The 18,327-nt window shown below is 59.9% G+C and overlaps 2 protein-coding genes across 2 annotated transcripts; both read left to right on the forward strand.

Moving 5' to 3' along the window:
• Window positions 1-662: 662 nt before the first annotated feature.
• Window positions 663-12,367, forward strand: CEP131 (centrosomal protein 131; the record flags this gene model as incomplete). The annotated part of the gene is made up of 26 exons (XM_079544262.1): window positions 663-830; window positions 1,527-1,612; window positions 2,235-2,349; window positions 2,693-2,811; window positions 3,228-3,341; window positions 3,444-3,593; window positions 3,904-4,021; window positions 4,638-4,751; window positions 5,698-5,866; window positions 5,996-6,096; window positions 6,227-6,409; window positions 6,716-6,907; window positions 7,019-7,156; window positions 7,673-7,798; window positions 7,895-8,011; window positions 8,848-8,877; window positions 9,267-9,369; window positions 9,515-9,716; window positions 9,935-10,042; window positions 10,127-10,244; window positions 10,458-10,532; window positions 10,614-10,756; window positions 10,890-11,067; window positions 11,148-11,344; window positions 12,157-12,217; window positions 12,293-12,367. The coding sequence occupies 26 exons, from the start codon at window positions 663-665 to the stop codon at window positions 12,365-12,367; spliced, it is 3,300 nt and encodes a 1,099-aa protein (XP_079400388.1).
• A 1,805-nt stretch (window positions 12,368-14,172) lies between these two features.
• LOC306953408 (alpha-N-acetylgalactosaminide alpha-2,6-sialyltransferase 2-like) lies at window positions 14,173-16,539 on the forward strand (the record flags this gene model as incomplete). The annotated part of the gene is made up of 9 exons (XM_079544304.1): window positions 14,173-14,330; window positions 14,701-14,836; window positions 14,947-15,112; window positions 15,221-15,413; window positions 15,487-15,625; window positions 15,712-15,815; window positions 15,899-15,982; window positions 16,064-16,163; window positions 16,360-16,539. 9 exons carry the CDS (start codon window positions 14,173-14,175, stop codon window positions 16,537-16,539), a joined length of 1,260 nt encoding a protein of 419 aa, XP_079400430.1.
• Between the last annotated feature and the right edge of the window lie 1,788 nt (window positions 16,540-18,327).

Below are 18,327 nucleotides of genomic sequence, written 5' to 3' on the forward strand. Positions count from 1 at the left end.
CAGGGAGCTATAGGATATGAAATGGGGCCGGTGGCAGAGCTTTAAGGAGTCTGTCACTGTCTTCCCGTTCTGGGAAGGTAGGTGGCCCGGCCTGACCCGTGGGGGTCCGGTGCTGCAGACCCTGCACTCGCCGGGGAAGCCCTGAGTTGGACGCAGGGTCAGAGCTGCAGGGGTCGCGCTGCGGTGATGCTGGTGGGGCCGCAGCCGGAAAGCACCAATAAACCTGAGCCCGGATGGGACCTGCGGCTGCCTCCGAGTGCTTGCTGGGGCCTCGGCCCTCACAGTCCCCGTCCCAGATCCCCTTTGGAGCCACAGCCCTTTGAGACGCACAACCCGCGCCTCCGGACCCCGCAGCCCTTCCAGCCCCGCCCCCATCGTTCCCACCTCCCGCCCCCTTTTTCGCCTCAGCCAATCCGGCTCTTTGCTCCGCCCCGCGTAGCTCCGCCCATTTCCCCTCTGACCGACAGCCGCCTCATCCAATGGCGCGGCCCCCGCCCCCCCTTCGCGCTGACCAATGAGGGCGGGCGGACGGCGCGGGCAGGTGGGGGGCGGGGCGAGGCCTGGGGCCGGCGGGGCGGCTGCACTCGGGCCGGGGGTCCGGCGGGCTGCCGGGTCGCGCGGTCGCGGCCTCCGCGTGGGGCCGTTCCTCGCCCCGCCGCAAGATGAGGAGCGCCCGGAGCAGCTGCTCGTGCCCGGGCGGCGCCGTGGAGCTGAGCCTTACCGGGATGCCCGTGCCCGTGACGCGACGGCCCGGCAGCGCCTCGCCCGCCAAGCACGTGGTGCGCTCCGTGTCGGTCGTCGGCGATGGGAAAACCAAAAGGAACGCGCTGGTGGGTGATGCTGTGCTGGGGAAGAGGTGGGTTGGGATGGGGGGCTTTGGGGGCTGCGTTAGAGAGCGGCCAGGGAGATGGGAGATGGGGCTGGGCAGGGAGGAGCGCGGTGGGGTTGTGCGAGGACGGGGGCGGAGTCCTGCGGTCGGGGAGGAATAACTGAGTGCATCGCTGTGGGTACGGGGCTGAGCTGCTGGGAAGGACCTGCGGGTCCTGGAGGCCGGCGGTTGAGTTGGCATTGATTGACCGTGTGCCAGCAGCGTGCCCTGGGGCCGAGAAGGCCGTTGGTTCCCTGGGGTGCGTTGCACGGAGGTGCTCCCCTGTGCTCTGCCCTGGGGAGGGCACATCTGGAGCGTTGGGAGATACCCAAACCCACTGCATGCTCTCCTGCTCTGAGGATCCTGCTGGAGGAGGGGTTCTCTGCCAGCTGAGAACCTCGGTGGCTGAGTGGTTGCTGCTGCCTTGGCGTTCTGCCTCGGTGTTTGTTTGCCGGGCAGGTAACGAGCACAGCCCTGCTGTGTGCTGGGCAGCTCAGCAAACAAGCACAGCCCCACCTGCTCAGCGGGAGCCTGGCAGGGAGCTGGGGGTACCCATGTTGTTAGTGGGGTGTCTGAGCACCACGGTAGGGCTGGCAGGGCAGCACCCACCCGAGCTGTTATTGGCGATCCCCCCTGAGTCTTGCTTTCTCCTCCCCAGGAGGATGCAGGATCCCGGGCCATCAACAACCTCCGGAGGTCCAACAGCACCACCCAGGTCAACCAGCGGGCGAACAGCACGCACAGGTATGGCTGCAGTGTGTAGCACCGCTCTGCCTGCTCTCCTGTCCCACCAGGAAACCAAAGCCGTGCACAGCCAGGCACTGAGATGTTCCGTCACACACACTGCAGGTCCTAACCTGGTTTTGCAAAGCTAAGGTCCCCTGTATTCAGGGAAGGGCGCGTGATTGAGAACCGGGGAAATAAGGATGGAGCTTTTCATTTGCAGCAACTCCTGGACTTACCTGAGCGTAGTTGGGCTGTGATAGAAGAGGGCAGTTCTCTTGACTCCACTGACCTCCCAGAGCCCGTCTTTGAATGGAAATTTTCAGTTCTTCTTGCCCTTCAATTTATTTTCTCTCCACCCACCCTGCAGAAGCATAACATTCTGTGTAAAAAAGGTATCATTCCTAGATTTGTGGCTGTGTGATGGTTCTCTGTCCGTTTTTCCCCATGCCTCTGCGTGCTGTGCCTTTGTCAGCCACTGCTGTGCTGCAGCCACGCTGCTGAGCCCAGATCAGAGTAGGCTTCTTGCTGGAGCAGCCTGAGTGATGGGAATCCTGCTGTGACTGCCTCGTTGCCATGTGCATGCATTCGATATTAACCCCAGGACACCTATCCTTTCCTTCTCTTTGCCTTTGGGCTGAAGCTCAGAGCAGACAGGAGACTTCCTGCCCTTCTTTGAGAGCAGTTCTGGTGGAAGAAAGAAGGTGGCGAGTGTGAGCAAAACCTCTCTGGAAAAGAAAACCACGTGGAACATCCTGGTGAGGGTTGTAGGCTGAGCTGGCTGCTGGCACAAGGAGCAGAGCGTGGGGTGGGGGTCTGGTGGGAGGGATTCCCCAAGGTCTGAACACAGGGGGAATACGGGGTGTCCGTGGCAGCTGGGCTGATCCCTGCTCCACCTGCAGTTGGCACAGTATCTAAGCCCAGGGTTGTGGCTGCAGCTCCATGCACCTGGCTCTGAGGGAGGCAGGTGACAGTGCAGGAGGACTGCAGTGCTGCAGAGCTGGGATATTCCCTTGCATGGGGGGGAAGTGGGTTTCTGGAGGAAGAACAAGGGGCTGGTTTGGTGCTTGCTCACTCTTATTCGTGTTCCCCCCATGGCAGGACGATCAGCCACGAATCTTCCCCGGCCCTTCTGGCTCCCGTACTGCCGAGCCTCCAGCAGGCATGAGGAAAAAGGAAGCCACCGTGCTCCTAGCAGCCAATTTCACAGCCAACAATAGGTAGGAGGGGTGGCCCTGAGCCAGCAACGTGCAGGCCTGGTGCTGAAGGAACCAAACAGAAAATGCTTGGGCAGAGGAGGCGGTGCCAGTGCTGTGCTTGTGCTGTGCTGGGCCCTGATGGGGGATGTGCCTGGGGGTACGAAGGAGCGTGGTTCATTTGGGTTGAGGCCACTGGAGTTCTGGGAAGGGGAAGGAGTAAGATGTGAAACCCCTGGGGCTGGGAAAGTTTTAAGTGTGAATGTTCAGCACAGCGTGAGCAGCAGGCTGTTGTGTCTGCTGGGCTGTGTGCATTGTAACAGCTCCTGCATCCTCCCCTGCTTGCTGCAAGGAGCGCTCGAGGCAGTGGTGAAGGTCACTGCAGGACGTGCTGTTTCCTTCAGATCCAGTCATCATGTGTTCTTTTCCATACATGCAAGGAGCAACAAGGGCGCGATGGGGAACTGTGTCACCACCATGGTGCACAATAACTATTCCACCACTGACAAGGGCCCTGCACCCAAAAGCTCCAACCAGGCCCCGAGCTCCCTCAAGTAAGTGTGGGCCAGCTGCTGGTCTGGGGGCTGCACCGACCCCACATCTGTGTGAGGCAGAGCCGGCTGGGATGGTTCCAGTGGCTTCATCTTCTGCCTTAGCAACGTCATCAAAGCGACTGCGAACGAGGACAGCGAGAGCAGCAGCTTCATGAAATCTCAGAAGAATTTCTCCAGCAACAATATCCTGACCCGCAACAACAACAGCAGCCTGCCCAGGAGGAAGGAGGTGACGGAAGAGGAGGCAGAGAGGTGAGCTGGGTGGATGGGAGAGGCAGCAGGATGGCATGGGGACCGGGTTTGTTGTTGTCTTGTGGGAGTTTGGGCCTGGGAATTGCTTCTCTTGGCACACAGGGTTGAGCGGCTTCTCCCCGCCTGCCGCTCAGCTCAGTGCCCTTTGCATCATCCCAGTCAAAAGAACGTGTTCCTCTGCACTCTTGAGCTGAACCGGTTTCTCCTACCTCGCTGGGCTGGGGTGCAGGGCTGGGCTGAGCAGTCCCTGCTTTGCTGTGGCAGGAGGTGATGGTGGGGGGCCGTGGGGCTGATGCTGCTTCCCTTGCAGGTTCATCCAGCAGGTGAACCTCGCTGCCGTGACCATCCAGCGCTGGTACCGACGGCACTCGCAGCGGCGCAGGGCGGGAGCAGCGGCTCTGGGGCGCTTGCTGGCTGCCAAGAGGGAGGTCTGTCCCCTGCTCTGTCCCCTGCTCTGTCCCCTGCTCTGTCCCCTGGCTTTCCCTTACCGTCACATCTACCAGCCCAAAGCTGAGCTGCAGGGCACGGGGGGGCTTTGCTCTTGCATTGCAGCGGCTCCTGGCCCTGTCAGGGTGCCGTGGGATGCAGCCAGGAGCCTCTCTAGCAGCAGGCAGGGAGAATGGGGCAGAGTTCGTGCTGTTGCTGTCTTGTTTGCTCTCATGGTCAGAGGAGGGAAGTCCTCTCGCAGCTCGCTGCAGTGAACCAGTAACGATTGGCTCGTTAGGGAGTGACGTGTCATCTGCAGCTATTTGTGTTTCGCTGTGTTTAATTATTTATCCAAATAACAAAGAGCACTGTGGCTCTTGTTTGTGAGATGCTATTTTTAAGCCTTGTCTCCTTGGTGGTTTCAGCCTCGGATGACTAATAATTGCATTTGGTGTCTAGAGAAAAGAAGCTGCTGTAAAGTGGAGCTTTTTGGAGGGGTCTTTCCCTGTGAGGAGGGGTGGGCTGTGGGATGGGGTGACTTTGGGGGGGTACATCCCTCCCCACTGCTTTGGATGTGGACGAGCTCCCAGTCACAGCATTGACCTTTCTCTCTGGAAGGAAAGGCAGCAGCAGGAGGAGAGGAACGTCCTGGATTTGCGTGACAGGAAGGATGAGGAACGCCGGAAGATCCGAGAGGAGAAGGCACGGCTGGCACGGCGTGCTGCCATCCAGGTAGGGACGAGGCCCTGCGCCGTGCCCTGTGCTGCAGCAGGACCTCAGCCTCTCCTCTGCATCTCGAGGGGCTTTCCATGAAGCTGAATTCTAGTGAGCGCTCCCTGTGGAGGCTGAGGTGCCACAGAGCAGTTTCCTTTGCGCTCCTGCCAAGCTTGGCAGCTCACCCAGTGCTGGTTTCCATTAAGTTCTCAAGGAAAGGGAGACTGCACTCAAACTGAGGGCAATAACCGCAGCTCCTCGGGGCGGCCAAGGACGAGAGAGGTCCCCTGAGGGTCTGTCCTTGGGCTCGGGTCGCTCTGTGTTGTGCTGAGCTCTGCTCTGTGCTCCTGGCACTGATGCAGGAAGCACCTCGCTGTCCTCGCCGTGTTCTTGGCAGCCCTTGATGGCAGGAGGGGACGGGTGCTCCTGGAGCACAGATGAGGGGCTGGGCCTGTTACAGACCTCAGGGAGTTGCTCATTTGGATTGCAATAGAGCTGGGAAGAGTTTTAAAAGCCCCAGTTTCTCTTTGGCCTATATGGAGTCATGTTTCAGGGGAGTCCTGCGGGAGGCACAGCAGTGAGCAGCTGTGAAATGCTGCAGCAGCCCTGCAGACACGTGCTCGTGCCTTCACTGACTTCCCAGAACACAGCTGAAGCAGCCCCCAGGCACTGCTTTGCTTGGCCCTTGAGCTGCTGATGCAGTGTGGTCCATTCAGAGGTCCTTTGCAGGGCAGCAAAGAACGCTGCACAAGGGCATGCAGGACCTCGTCCACCACCACCCCTCTGCTCCCAGTAACCAGGAGCAGAGCTGCTCTTCCTGAGCTTGCACTTTCTCTGAGCAGAGTTGGCCTTGTTAACCATGCAGAGCTGGCTGTGCGGTGTGCTGCTGTCTCTTAGCCCTTGCTCCAGTGTGTCAGCACCACCCTGTGCTGGGCAAGACCTGATGACTTCTCTGTCCCTACAGGAGCTGCATCAGAAAAGGGCTCAAAAGGCTTCTGACACAAAGCGCTTGGCAGAAGAAGAGCTGGCGCAGGTGAAGGAGAGCAGAAGGATAGCAAAGAAAAAACCTGCCAAGCCTGCTTCTGCACGGAACGGCAGTCCAGCCAGCAGCATCATCAAAGCCAACAATGCCGGTGAGTCCCTGCTGCAGGTGTCCATGCTTTGGAGCAGTGTGTGACGGGGGAAGGAGGGTGTTGGAGGGGCGGTTCTCACTCTGGGGAGCTGCTTGTTGCAAGCACATGAGAGCAGTCTGCTTCCTGCAGATGCCAATTTCCATTCTGTAGCTGCAGAGCCAGAAGCAAGCGGCCTCGCAGAGCTCAGCTCCGCGCCTTCACAGGATCATGGTGTGGAGGACAAGCTGCAGGTGGGTCTGGCTTCACCTCGAGGTGTTCCTGGCACAAACTGTTCTGCTGGGGTGGCTTTGGAGCCTGGGTTCGCTTCTGTGGAGAGCCAGCAAACTGTTTGACTCTAAGCTACGCCATCATCTCCTCCAGGATGTGAGCTCCAGAGAGACAGGAGGCGAGGATCTGGAGACGGTGGTGACTGCTGTCAGCAGGGCTCCATCCAAGGTGACGCTCAGTGAGCTGCTGGACACGCTGAGGCTGCTGGAGGAAGAACCAGAGCTGCTGCCTCCTCCAAAGCTCTTCAAGAAAGACAAATACACCTGGGTAGATGGGGTAAGGAGAGGGCTGGGGAGAGTTGCATTGGTCCCAGGCAGAGCCTCCTCGCTTGTGGGTTGTGGAGGGCAGGAAGGCTGGGAAACGTGGCTGGTTCCCTGCCACTGGGTGTGCTGGAGAAGGTAGTGGAGGAGTTTGGAGCAGCTGGGGTGTCCCCAGGGATGAGCAAAACCTGTGAGGGCTGAGCACAAAGAATGGGGCTGCTCCCTAGAGCAGATGGAGGGCTGAGTTGCAGTGCAGCCCCTCCAAGCCTCCCACGCTGCTGGAGCTGCAGTGTCCCATGCAACAGCTGCATCCACCCTGCAGGAGCCCGGCTCCAACTCCCTGACTGCTGACAACTTGGAGAAATTTGGGAAGCTGAACCACTCCCCCGGTGTCCCTGAGGATGGGGCCCTGCTCTCAGAGGCCAAACTCCAAAGTATCATCAGTTTCTTGGATGAGATGGAGAAGTCTGAGCAGGAGAGGCCCAGATCTGCCACCTCAGCCACGCAGCGGGAGGTGAGCACTGGGTTGTGCTGGGGTGGTGGACCCCACAGGGGCGGGCCTCTGCCCTTGCCAAGGTTCCACGTGGTCTCTACATTCCCTTATTCTTTTTTTTCCCTATCCCAGGGGCTCCTGTCTGAAGAGGAGCTGGCTCACTTGGAGCAGGCGTCGGCTGTTGCCACGGAGGTCACGAGCTCCATCATGAGGCTGAAGCTGGAAGTGGAGGAGAAGAAGCGAGCCATCAGCCTGCTGCAGACAGCCTTGGTGTGTGAGCCAGATGCTCTTGCTTGCTGGGAAGGAGGACAAAGAGCCCTCAGCAGACGTTCTTTTGGAGCAGCGTCTTTGAAGCACAAGATCACAGTTTTCCTGCCTGTGCCCAGCAGTGCATAGCGCTGCAGAGAGCTCATGTGGGCAGCCAGAGGCTGCTGGGCCGTGCAGCGATCTTGGTCCTTGTTAACATGGGAAAAGGTCTGCAAGATCCTTCCTCGTCTGCTGTGGGCTTCTCTTGGCCTTCTCTTGGCTGCCTGCTGTTCGAAGTTTGCCTTGAGCAGTCCAGAAGCCCTCGGTCCTGGGCTGAACTCCTTCCCTTTGTCACTGGGGCTTTGGGCTCCTTGCTGAGCAGGGCAGGTGGCTTGAGCACCCGAGGGCTTTGGTGTAGCTGCTCTGGTGGTTCTGGCCCAGAGTGCCCTCCAGGTTTAATAGTTATCTATTATCTCTGTGCGTGTGCTGTTGCAGCCACTCCCTCTCATGTCTTGTGGTTCTTTCTTCCCTACATAAAAGGCTCAGCAGAGGGAGCTTACCGTCCGGCACGTCAAGCAGACTGAGAAGGAGCTTGGCCACCAGCTCCAGCTGCAGAGGGAGCAGTACGAGGCAGCTATCCAGAGACATCTGGCCTTCATCGACCAGGTAATACCATCCCACCTCAGCCTGCTGTTTCTGCAGCCAGATGTGGGACTGGCTGCGCCCTGCCTGGTTGCCTGATTCTTTTTTCACCCTTCTCAGCTCATAGATGACAAGAAGGTGCTGAGCGAGAAGTGTGAGACTGTGGTGGCTGAGCTGAAACAAGTGGACCAGAAGTACAGCAAGAAGCTCACTCAGATGCAGGAGCAGCACGAGCTGGTGAGGGGAGAGGGCAGGTGGGCTGCAGGGAGAGGGGATGGGATGTGGCAGGGGCTCCCAAGCAGTGTGGTTTTGCACCTCAGGGAAGCCCAGTTGCTGGCTGTAGGTAGTGAGGCACAGGGCTTTGCCCTGACTAAGAGTCTGTGCTGTCTGAAGCTGGGTGCATGGGACCAACTGAGTGGTGGCACAAACCCAGTGCCACAGGAGGATGTGTACCTGTGACTGTCTCCTGTGCTGGGTTACATCCAACCCCCTTTGCAGAACTAAGTGAGGAGAAGACATTAAAGTAGCACGGGGCGTTTGGGTCACACAGCAGAGTTCTGTGGGTGTCACGATGCTCTTTATGTCACCTGTCTCTGGAGGTGGGACTGTGTGGTCTTGCTGTGGTGCTACTGCTGGTCCTTGCCCTCCTGCCCCGCAGGAGGGAACAGCTTGCCTCATCTCTGCTGCTTTGTGGCCCTGCTGTGGGGCTCATCCTGCTGACCTGCTCCCTGTTATCCTTGTCCAGAACTCCTGCAGCATTCACACACGTCTGAGCCTGTTCAGCCCTCACACAAAAACAGCAAAGACTTGCTGGGCTCATGTTTTCATGCTGCTGTGCTTTGAGGATAAAGCCAGCATGGTATTGCTGTGCCTGGATTTGCTGCTGCAGTTCCCTCTCCCTGCTCCCAGCAGAAACAGCCCAGGAGCTTCTCTTCTTCCCCTGAGCCCCTGTGGTTGTCCCTGCTCTCCCATGCTTGTGACCATTTGGTTTTACTTCTTCCCTGCTTTCTCCTCTCCCCCTGTCGTTCTGTGATTCCCTTTCTCTCTCCCTCTCCTCCTTTCTTTCTCCCCAGGTCTGGCGTGCTTTGGGCCCCTTTTGTGAGGTAAATGCATCCTTCACTCTTCTTGTGTCTTTGCCCTTCTGCCTGCATGCACCAACCCATCTGCCCTGCAGCAGGGCTGGGTGTGTGGACACCCCTTCCCCACAGCTGTGGGATGGGAGACTCCCATGCAGCAGAGCCTCAGCCCCATGTTCCCAGGGAAGGGGAGGCTGGAGGAGGAAGCACACGCACACCCTGATCTGCAGCCATTGCCCAGCCTCAGGTTCCCCTCTCCTCTCTGATAGGTGCTCCCAGCCACGGCCAGCAAGTGTGTGGGCTGCACGCAGCTGAGGACGTCAGCTCCTGCCTGCGATGCCCTTTTCTACAGCTGAACTAATAAGGGTTTTCTTCCCTAGTTTCTCTCTGAAGTTTTCCTATTGGCTTCCAAACAGGAGATCAAAAAGCTCAAGGAACTCATGAGTGCAACGGAGAAGATCAGGAGGGAAAAGTGGATTGATGAGAAAACCAAAAAGATCAAAGAGATCACTGTGAAAGGTACGGACCCGTTGGATAGAGATGGAACACAAGAAAACCTGTGCATGTCTGCTCACCCCTTCCCAACCCATCCGTGCCACTGTGGCCAGGGCTGAGACACCCGCAGAGCTCTGGGTTGTGCTGAGCATCCTCCCTACTGCCCCAGGACTGGAGCCAGAGATCCAGAAGCTGATCACCAAGCACCGTCAGGACATTCAGAAGCTGAAGATGCTGCATGAGGCCGAGCTGCTGCAATCAGATGAGCGGGCAGCACAGCGGTACTGCAGGCAGGCAGAGGAGCTGCGGGGACTGCTGGAGCAGCAGAAGGAGGAGCAGAGCCAGCGGGAGAGGGAGCTGGCCCGGCAGCGGTATGTGGGGCCCGTGGCATCCAGCACCCAGCCACAGTGGGTTCCTGGTGCTGTCAGCAGTGAGGCACGTGGGGCAGCCCCAGGAGGTGGTATCTGGGCATCCTCCAGAGATGTGTTGGATGGCATACAGGGCAGGGTGGAGGGAAAGCCCTGCAGCTCTGTGCTGGGGGCCCAAGTGCCCTGAGCCTTGCACCTTGCTGAGACTGCTCTGCCGCCAGGTGTGAGAAGCAGCTGGAGCAGGAGGAACAAGCACTGCAGCAGCAGCGGCGCCGGCTCTACGCAGAGGTGGCCGAGGAGAAGGAGCGGCTCAGCCAGCAGGCAGCCAGGTGAGGGCTGGGGCTGGGGGGTGGCTCTGTGCCATGTGCCGTGTCCCCCTGGCACGTTGTGAGCTGTGGGCTGTGTGTGGGCAGGCAGAGAGCAGAGGTGGAGGAGCTGAGGCGGCAGCTGGAGGCGAGCAGCTTGGCTGTCACCGCTGCACTGAAGGAGGAGTATGCCAGAGAGAAGGAGGAGCAGGAGAGGCGGCATCAGGTGTGTTGCTCCTCTGTCCCTTGGGGCCTAGCAGCACGAGCAGGGCTTTTCTGGGTGCGTACAGTCTGTTCCCTGTGTCCTGACACAGCCAGGAGCTGCGTGCGTGGAGCTGTGTGCTGGCACCCTGTGGGCAGCATGCGCACGTGGGATGAGGGAGGGCTATGCCCAGCTGTACCCACTGGAGCTGAGATTCTCTTCCATGTCCGTCTGTAGACAGAAGTGAAGGTGCTGAAGGACCGACTGGAGCTCGAGAAACAGGCCTGGGAGGCCAGCTATGTGAAGAAGGAGGTAATGGCCGGGGCTGCCCTGCTTGGGAGGTGCTGCCCTCAGGCTCAGAGCTGATGTTTCCCCCTCTGTTGCTGTTTCCAGGAAGCCTGGCTGCTCTCCCGGGAGCGGGAGCTTAGGGAGGAGGTGAGGAAGGAGAGGGACAAAGAGATTGAGTTGGTCATCCAGCGCCTGGAGGCCGACATGTCCTCCGCCAAGGAGGAGTGCGAGCGGGCGGCTGAGAACAGGTGGGGAGGGAGAGAGGGTGCTCCCGATTCCCTTCCCTGTCTTCTAAGCCTGTGCAGGGAGCTCTGGACATGTGCTGGGGCTGGGGATCTCCTGTGTGGCTGCAGCACTGGGCTCTGTCCTCTTCTCCTTTAGGATCAAGAGGATCCGGGACAAGTACGAGGTGGAGCTGCAGGAACTGGAGAGGTCTGAGAGGAAGCTGCAGGAGCGCTGCAACGAGTTGAAGGGGCGGCTGGTGGAACTGGAAGGGGAGAGCATCCGTCTGCAGGGCCTGCTGAAGCACAAGGAGCAGGAGGTGGAGGAGATCCGGAAGGTGAGCAGAGAGCAGGGTTGGGGGGTCTGCCTCCAGCACGCTGCATCACAGCACGGGGTCACAGCGGTGTCACCCTGCAGGTACGGGACCAGCTGTCACAGGAGAGGAGCAGCCTGGCAGAAGTGATCCGGCAGGAGTTTGCAGACAGGCTGGTGGGCACCGAGGAGGAGAACAAGAGGCTGAAGGCAGAGATGGCGGAGCTGCGTGCCCGGCAACGCCTGGAGCTGGACAGGGTGGTACGGGAGAAGGAGCGAGAGCTGGAGGAGGTCCACAGGAGGTGAGGGGCTTTGTGCTGGGCTTGCAGCTGGGGCAGAGGCACACGGCTGGCCTGGGGGGTTCCTGCTGGTCCAGCACGTGTTCTGCAGCCTGCTGCGGGCCCACATTAAGCTCCTGCATGGACACGGAGGTGGGAAGTAGTTGCCATAGCTCCAGGAGTGCTTCAGGGCTGTAGAGAGCATGGGTTCTGGCACTGCTGGTGCTGGATGGGCGTCAAGCAGCTGGTCCTTTGCTTTTCCTGCCTGCGGGGGAGGGATTCTGCAAGCAGAACAGGAATGTGATGGGGAAGCACATCGTCTTCTGCAGGCGCGCTTTCAGTGTGGGGCAGGGGCTGTGCTGGCTGCTGTCTGTGGTATGGGCTGATCCCTCCTGTACCTTTGCAGGACTGTTCACCACTAGCTGCAGTGAGCAGGCAGAGCTCAGAGGCTTTCCCAGAGCCAGCCCAGTGCTTTACTTGGAGAGGCAGGGTCATGCCCTGAGAGTGGGCCAACGCATCACCACCATGCACACTAAGCCATGAGCAAGTGGGGGTTTGCTAGGAAGAACTGGGAAGAAATTTCTTTAGTTAATGAAGTCGTGTGAAACTCACGTCCCATTCTTCCTGCAGATGGCTTGATTCAAACGCGTAGTGCTACCAAAGTGAATAACAGTGCTCCTAGCATGAAGGGGCACCTGAGGTCCAGAGCAGCTGCTCTGATGGTGCTGTAGCTTGCTTGGGGTGTGGAGGAGAGGTGGCAGCTTTTTGCTGTGCCCAGATCCGGGAGCGATGAGAGCTGGGCGCTGGGCTCAGTCTCTCCCCATCTCCCTGCTCAGGGTGAAGACGGCCGTGGCGAGGAAGGAGGAGAACGTGAGCAGCCTTCGGAAGCAGTACGAGGTGAGCAGGTTGCTGCCCCTGCCCTTCCTGTGGCACTGCCTGGGCACAGCTCACCCTGGCTCACTGTCTTCACAGGCTGCAGTGCAGAGAGCCGACCACCTGGAAGCCCTCCTGGAGCAGCAGCGCCGGCAGCTGCTGGCCGCCGAATAGCCCTGTGGCACCTGGGTGCATGGGCCCCTACCGTGGGGCTGGAGGTGGCCTCCTTCTTCCCTCCCCTTTTTTTTTTTTTAATTGGTGCCTCAGTCGGGGGTCCCAGTGGGGCCACGTGGCAGCGTTTGGATTTCTGGTGGTTGTGTTTTAACAATAAAAGCTGCTCTGGTTTCTACAGCTTTGATCTATATGTCCTTGGGGAGAGGGGAGCCTCTGTGCTGTTGGCATCCAGGGCTTTTTTTGTTTCTTTTCTTCGCTGATGGCGTGCATCCCTCCCTGCGTGGCCCTGAGCTGTGCTGGGAGCCGGGGGCTGAGCCCTGTGGGCAGTGAGGGGCCCTGAGCTCTGTGCAGAGGGGAGGTCAGTGCCATGTGCTGAGCACAGCCTGTTCCCTGCCACCTCAGGGTGTGGGGGGAGAGGAGAGCCATGGCCCAGCAGCTTGCTGTCTGTTCTGCAGCCCCGTTCTGCCTTTCAAATGAAATAGCTGGGAAGTGCAATGGGAGAAACCAGGCTGCTGGGAGGAGACTGGACCAGGGCAGGATGCGATCTCACAGCCCTGCAAATCCCTCACCACCACCCAACAACATTGGGAAACGCCTGCGCTGAGCTCACGGCATCCATTTCCTCTTGTCAGGCAGTGTGTGATCCCTCTTGTGCAGGCTTTTCTCTCCAAGAAGGCCAGGGCTGCTGCTCGAGGATAGCAGGTTTTTCTCATTGGAGTCCCAGGGCTGACACGTGCCTTCAGCCGGGCTCTGTGCTACCTGGAGCCCACAGGACAGAGGGCACAGCAGGCACAGTGTTCTCTCTGGGTCACCTCCTGTCACCTCCCATAAAAGCCATCTCCCTGATGGTCGTTTCCCATAAAACACTCCATGTCATGCTGCAAACGGCCAAACCACACAAGCAGCTGATTGTGCACCAGTTCTCCCTTTCTCTCTCTCTCCCCTTTTTGGCACTGTGGTAAGAACAGCCACCTTCCATGTTACCCCACGGTGATACCATGGTGGAGCATGGGGTGATGCTGCCCATACAGCCCAGCAGAAAACCCCAAGTGGCACCTGCACTGCCATGGCTGCTGGATGGCAAAACCCACAGTGATGACAAGGGACGCCTCTGCCGCCTGCTTGCCCCAAAGACTGAGTGATTCATAACCAGAAATCTGCATTGAGTGTGCAATTACTGTGCTGTGTGCTGACAGTCGGAGTTCAGCCTGATCGGCAGAAGGTGCTGGAAAGCCCAGGTAACGGGGTTCTAAAGCTGTGCTCATGGTTGGTTCTGTGTCACTGAGCTGTGCCAATAGCTGGCAATTCTGTCACTGTAAGAAGTGTAGGCAGCAGTGAGCTGTGCTGCCAAGCTCTGCGTGTGACCATAGCATGGCTGTAAGCACGGCCCTGCAGCCCGGCCCTGAGGGTCCCTGTGTCCATCCTGCAGTGCTGGGTGACAGCCCTCCAGGAAACACGCACCCATCTGGGGCGATGACTTGCTGTGAGCTCTGCTTTTACTGTTCTGCTTTTACTGTTCTTGCTTTTCTAACAACTGCTTCCTGAGTTCCATTTCCCCCCTTTCATGCAGCTTCCGCCCGCAGCGCTCCGCACCGTGCCCTGAGCTGTGCTCTGTCCCATCCACACTGTGCTGCCTGGGGCTGGATGCTGGCTGTCCCCGCTCCAGCTGTACTTTGTCACACGGGCACAGTGGCCACGGAGTCCCAAGGCCAACGGGAGGAAGGCAGGAGGGAAGATAGGAGCGCTTTCCACCTTGAGCCCTGCACCAAGACTGAGGCTCCCATCCCTCCCTGCAAGCATCCACCATGAGAAGACCCCCAGGAGCCCGCTGCTGCCCCCCAGCCCTGACGCTGTGCTCGGGACGCTGTGCCCGCAGCACCGGGCTGCTCCTCGCCCTGCTCGCCGTGCTGCTGCTGCTCCTGCCGCTGCCCGCACAGCGCAGCCTGTGGCTCCAGCTCTCCAGGTATGGTGGGGCAGTGGGGTGGGAGCGGTGTGGCCCCCTGGCCGTGGGGTTGTTTTGCTCCAGAGCCGCATTGCCCTGGGGAATGATTAACCCCGAACCCGCCTGTGCCTGCCCCCTCTCTGGGTTCTGTGCTCAGTGCAGCTCCTGGCCCGGGCCTGGGGCCCAAAGAGGTGGCTCCGAGCCCAGCTTCTGCTTTCTGTTTTGTAGGGTTGGGGTGGCACCGCACTGCTCAGATGGGTGCGGGCAGAGCCACAGCAGCACCGCCTGCACCTGTCCTGAGCCTCCTCTGCACCTTCTGTCTTAGGGCTGGGGATGGGGATAGGGATAGGACCCCCCTGCATCTCTCCTGGCTTCCTCTCTCTTCCTGCAGGACTCCTGTCCACCATAGAGCCACAACCACAGCAGCCCCGCAGCAGGTGACACAGGCAGCACAGCCATCCCCTGTCCCCAGCGTGCCACCAGACCTCGGGGACACATATGGGCAGGATGAGACCTACAGCAGTTCGGTATAGCAGTGCCACAGGGCTGGGGCAGGGACACAGAGGTATCATGTCCCCAGCTGCAGGACATCATGAAGGTGCTGTGCCGTGTGGTCACTCATCCCCTGTGCTTCCAGGGCTGTCCCAAGAGCATCAGGAAGAGAATTGGGGCCACCGAGTTTGGGGCCACTTTCCTGCCCACCATCCCGGTGCTGCAGTGGGCACGGCACGCACAGGAGGATGAGTACCAGCGGCTGCGCCGATACGGGGGGGCTCACGGCTGGAAGGACATCCGCTGGGATGGTGCGTGCGGGTGGGGGCACGGCGGGTCCCTGTGCCCGTGGCACAAGGAAGGGGGGATGGTGGAGAACAGCACCATCCCGTGGAGAGGGAGGAGAGAGTGCTGAATAGGAGACCCCCGCCTCCTGCCGCCCGCAGTGCTGAAGTCATCCCTGTCCCTCCTCAACGCCTCGAGCAGCGCTCTGCTCTTTGACACCCGCCCTCTGGCCGCAAGTTGCATCCGCTGTGCCGTGGTGGGCAACGGGGGCATCCTCCATGGCTCCGGCATGGGCCCTGCCATTGATGCTCATGACTACGTGTTCAGGTGAGGGCGTAGGGCACGGCCAGGGTGCAGCTGAGGGGGAACCACCACCACCTCCCTGTACGTCCCTTTGCAGGGTGAACGGGGCCATCACGGAGGGCTTTGAGAGCGATGTTGGCAGCAGGACGTCCTTCTATGTCTTCTCCACCAACACCATGGTGAACGCGCTGCACAGCTACGCCGCCGATGGCTTCCGGCATCCACCCCAAACACCGGTGGGGGATAGTGGGGCAGGGGGACAGGGGAGCCGTGGGCACAGCACCGTTGTCATCTCTGATTGTTGGTGGGTCCTCTGCTGCAGGAAACTTGCTACGTCTTCCTCCCAGACCACGACCGTGATTACCTGCTGCTGCGGGCGGCCCTGAGCCAGCAGCGTGTGGACAGCGGCCGGGATGAGGGGGTCCGGTAAGTGGTCGTGTGGGGGGGGGGGGACACAAGCACATCCCTGCGCCCCACAGCTCCCAGCAGCTGCCCACACCTCCCCACAGCCCCCAGGAATTCTTCGGGGAGGACCTGCAGGTGGGGAAATTTAGGATGCTGCACCCGGATTTCATCCGCTACCTCAGGAACCGGTAAGAAGCCCCCAGGTGGGGGGATTCCCCTTTCCCATCCCACTGCTGGAGGTCTCTCAGGCTCCCGTTCACTCCCTGCAGATTCCTCCGTTCCCACATCCTGGCCACCCCACTCTGGCAGCTGTACCGGCCCTCCACCGGCGCCGTGATGCTGCTGACCGCCATCCACACCTGTGACCAGGTGGGCACCCCGTGTCCACAGCTCTGCTCTGGGTGCAGCACAGCTCCTGCAGCCCTCCACCCCACCCAGCAGCGCTGCTGCCTCCCACTTGGCATCCACGCACCCCCTCTGCCACGGTCACTGCTCGTAGATCTGCTCCCACAGCTCTGCCCCATCCCCTGCGCCAGGGTGGTGAGCTCAGCCCTGTGTCTTGCAGGTTAGTGCCTTTGGGTTCATGACACCGGGCTACCGGGCGTACTCAGATCACTACTTCGACCGTGGGCACAAGGAGGTGCAGTTCTTCATCAACCATGACCTGAGGATGGAGATGCAGCTGTGGCAGCGACTGCAGCGCAGTGGGATCCTGTGGCTCTACACCGGCTCAAAGGGGACGTGATGCTGTCGGGGGGCTGGGTGTGCTGCTGGGACCCGTGAGTGAGGAGCTGGGACTCGAGCAGAGTTTGTGACGAGTTTTGCCAGGCCCTGCACAGCTCTGCTGTGGGGTAAAATTAATGAATCACGTGAATCTGAGTGCGGGAGAAATAGGAATTGAACCTGTCCCTGCCTGGAGAATGGGAGTGGTGAAGCACTCAGGGAGAATCTGGTGCTGTGACTCCATGGGGGGCTGCTGTGTGTGCAGGGGGCTCATGGGTGAGTCCCTAATGTGGTTGTATAGTGGCATCTCCTGCTGGGGCTGCCTCCTGCCCATCTGGGGGGCTCTGCAATGCCTCTACCCTGGGGAGGGATTTGTAGCATCCTCTGTTTGTTGCCATAGCCCTGAGGTGGCAGCCCCTGTCCACATCCCCCATTCTGTGGCTCGGAGGGCCCCTGGTGCCCTTCGTGCCCATCACTCCTGCTGCCCTCCCGGGGGGCTCTGCCCCCATCCCCGTCTCTCCCCAGCATCACAGAGCTTTTTCTAGGCCAGTGCCCAGTTCAGGCATGAATAAACCAGCGGCGTTGCATAACTGGGGCTGCAGATTTACGCCGGATGGCTGCCCAAGCCCTGCTGCTGCATGGCACCCAGGGTCCCCAGGTCACCCAGGGCAACTGCCTGCATGCCACAACCCTGCCCCATCCCTGCAGGCAGACGGAGCGGAGCAGCGCAGCAGTCACTCGCCGGCTGTGCCAAGCTCCCCAATTAAGGAGCCTTCCTCCCACCGTGGATTAGCCAGGATCAGTGGAGCCCGAGAGCGGGCCGAGCTGCTTGGTGGGAAGGAGGTCAGGAGGGCCGGGTGCTTTTGGCAGCCGCTGTGCAGAGATTGTGGCTCAAGCTGGTGTCTGCCCAGCAGGGATTAGCTGCAGCCCCAGACAAAGTGGCCGGGTGGCTGGAGGGGACGATCCCAGTTCCCATCCCACGCCGGGCATCCAACACGACGCCTGGGTTATTTCAACCCCATCCACTCACCACAGCCACCCCACAGCCAGAAGGCTCCATCAGCATGGGCTGTGAGTGCCTGCTGCAAGCTGCCCGCCCACCCATGGGTACGTTCTGCCTTGTGGTGACTCAGCTGTGCCAGCTCAGCAGCGCACGGAGCAGGGCCATGGGAACAGCACCGCAAGGCCACCACCTCCCCATGGCACCCGCTGCCCCCTGTCACCTCCCCGCCCCACAACATCCCCATCCCTGGAGCCCAAAGCTCCATCTCAGCAGGATGCACAGGGGACATGTGGGTGTCCCCAGGCTGCGCTGAGCCAGAGCATTGGGACATGGCCTGCACATGGCTGGGGGCAGTAGGGGGGGGCATGGGTGTGCTCGTACTGGGGGGCAGCAGTAGCACGAAGGAGCGAGCTGGTTCCCGATGATGGAGGAATGTTTATTCCCTGTGAAGTCTGCAGTTTTTCCAGCCCTGTATCTATTTGCAGCAACGTGACATGTGCGGCGTGGTGTTCTTTGCAAGCTTGAAGTCTTGTAAAAAATTAATTGTTGTATGCAAAATTTGGCTTTAAATTTTAAAAGCATCAGTCAGCCCTGCACTGAAAGCTGTGTGTGCTGCTCCCCAAGGAGTGCAGACCCAAAGGGACATCTGTCGTGGGTCCCTGCACCCAGCTGCCTCCTGCTGACTGGGTGTCCCTGCAGGGTTGCAGGGATGGTGTGGTGCACCCACGTTTTGGGGGTGCAGCCCCACGTGCGGATGCGGTGGCGTTGAGCTCATGAGGCTGAGCTGTGCTGTGTTTATAATCCCAG

This window comes from Tetrao urogallus (assembly GCF_951394365.1).
Source record: "Tetrao urogallus genome assembly, chromosome: 18".
Classification (NCBI taxonomy): Eukaryota; Metazoa; Chordata; class Aves; order Galliformes; family Phasianidae; genus Tetrao; species Tetrao urogallus.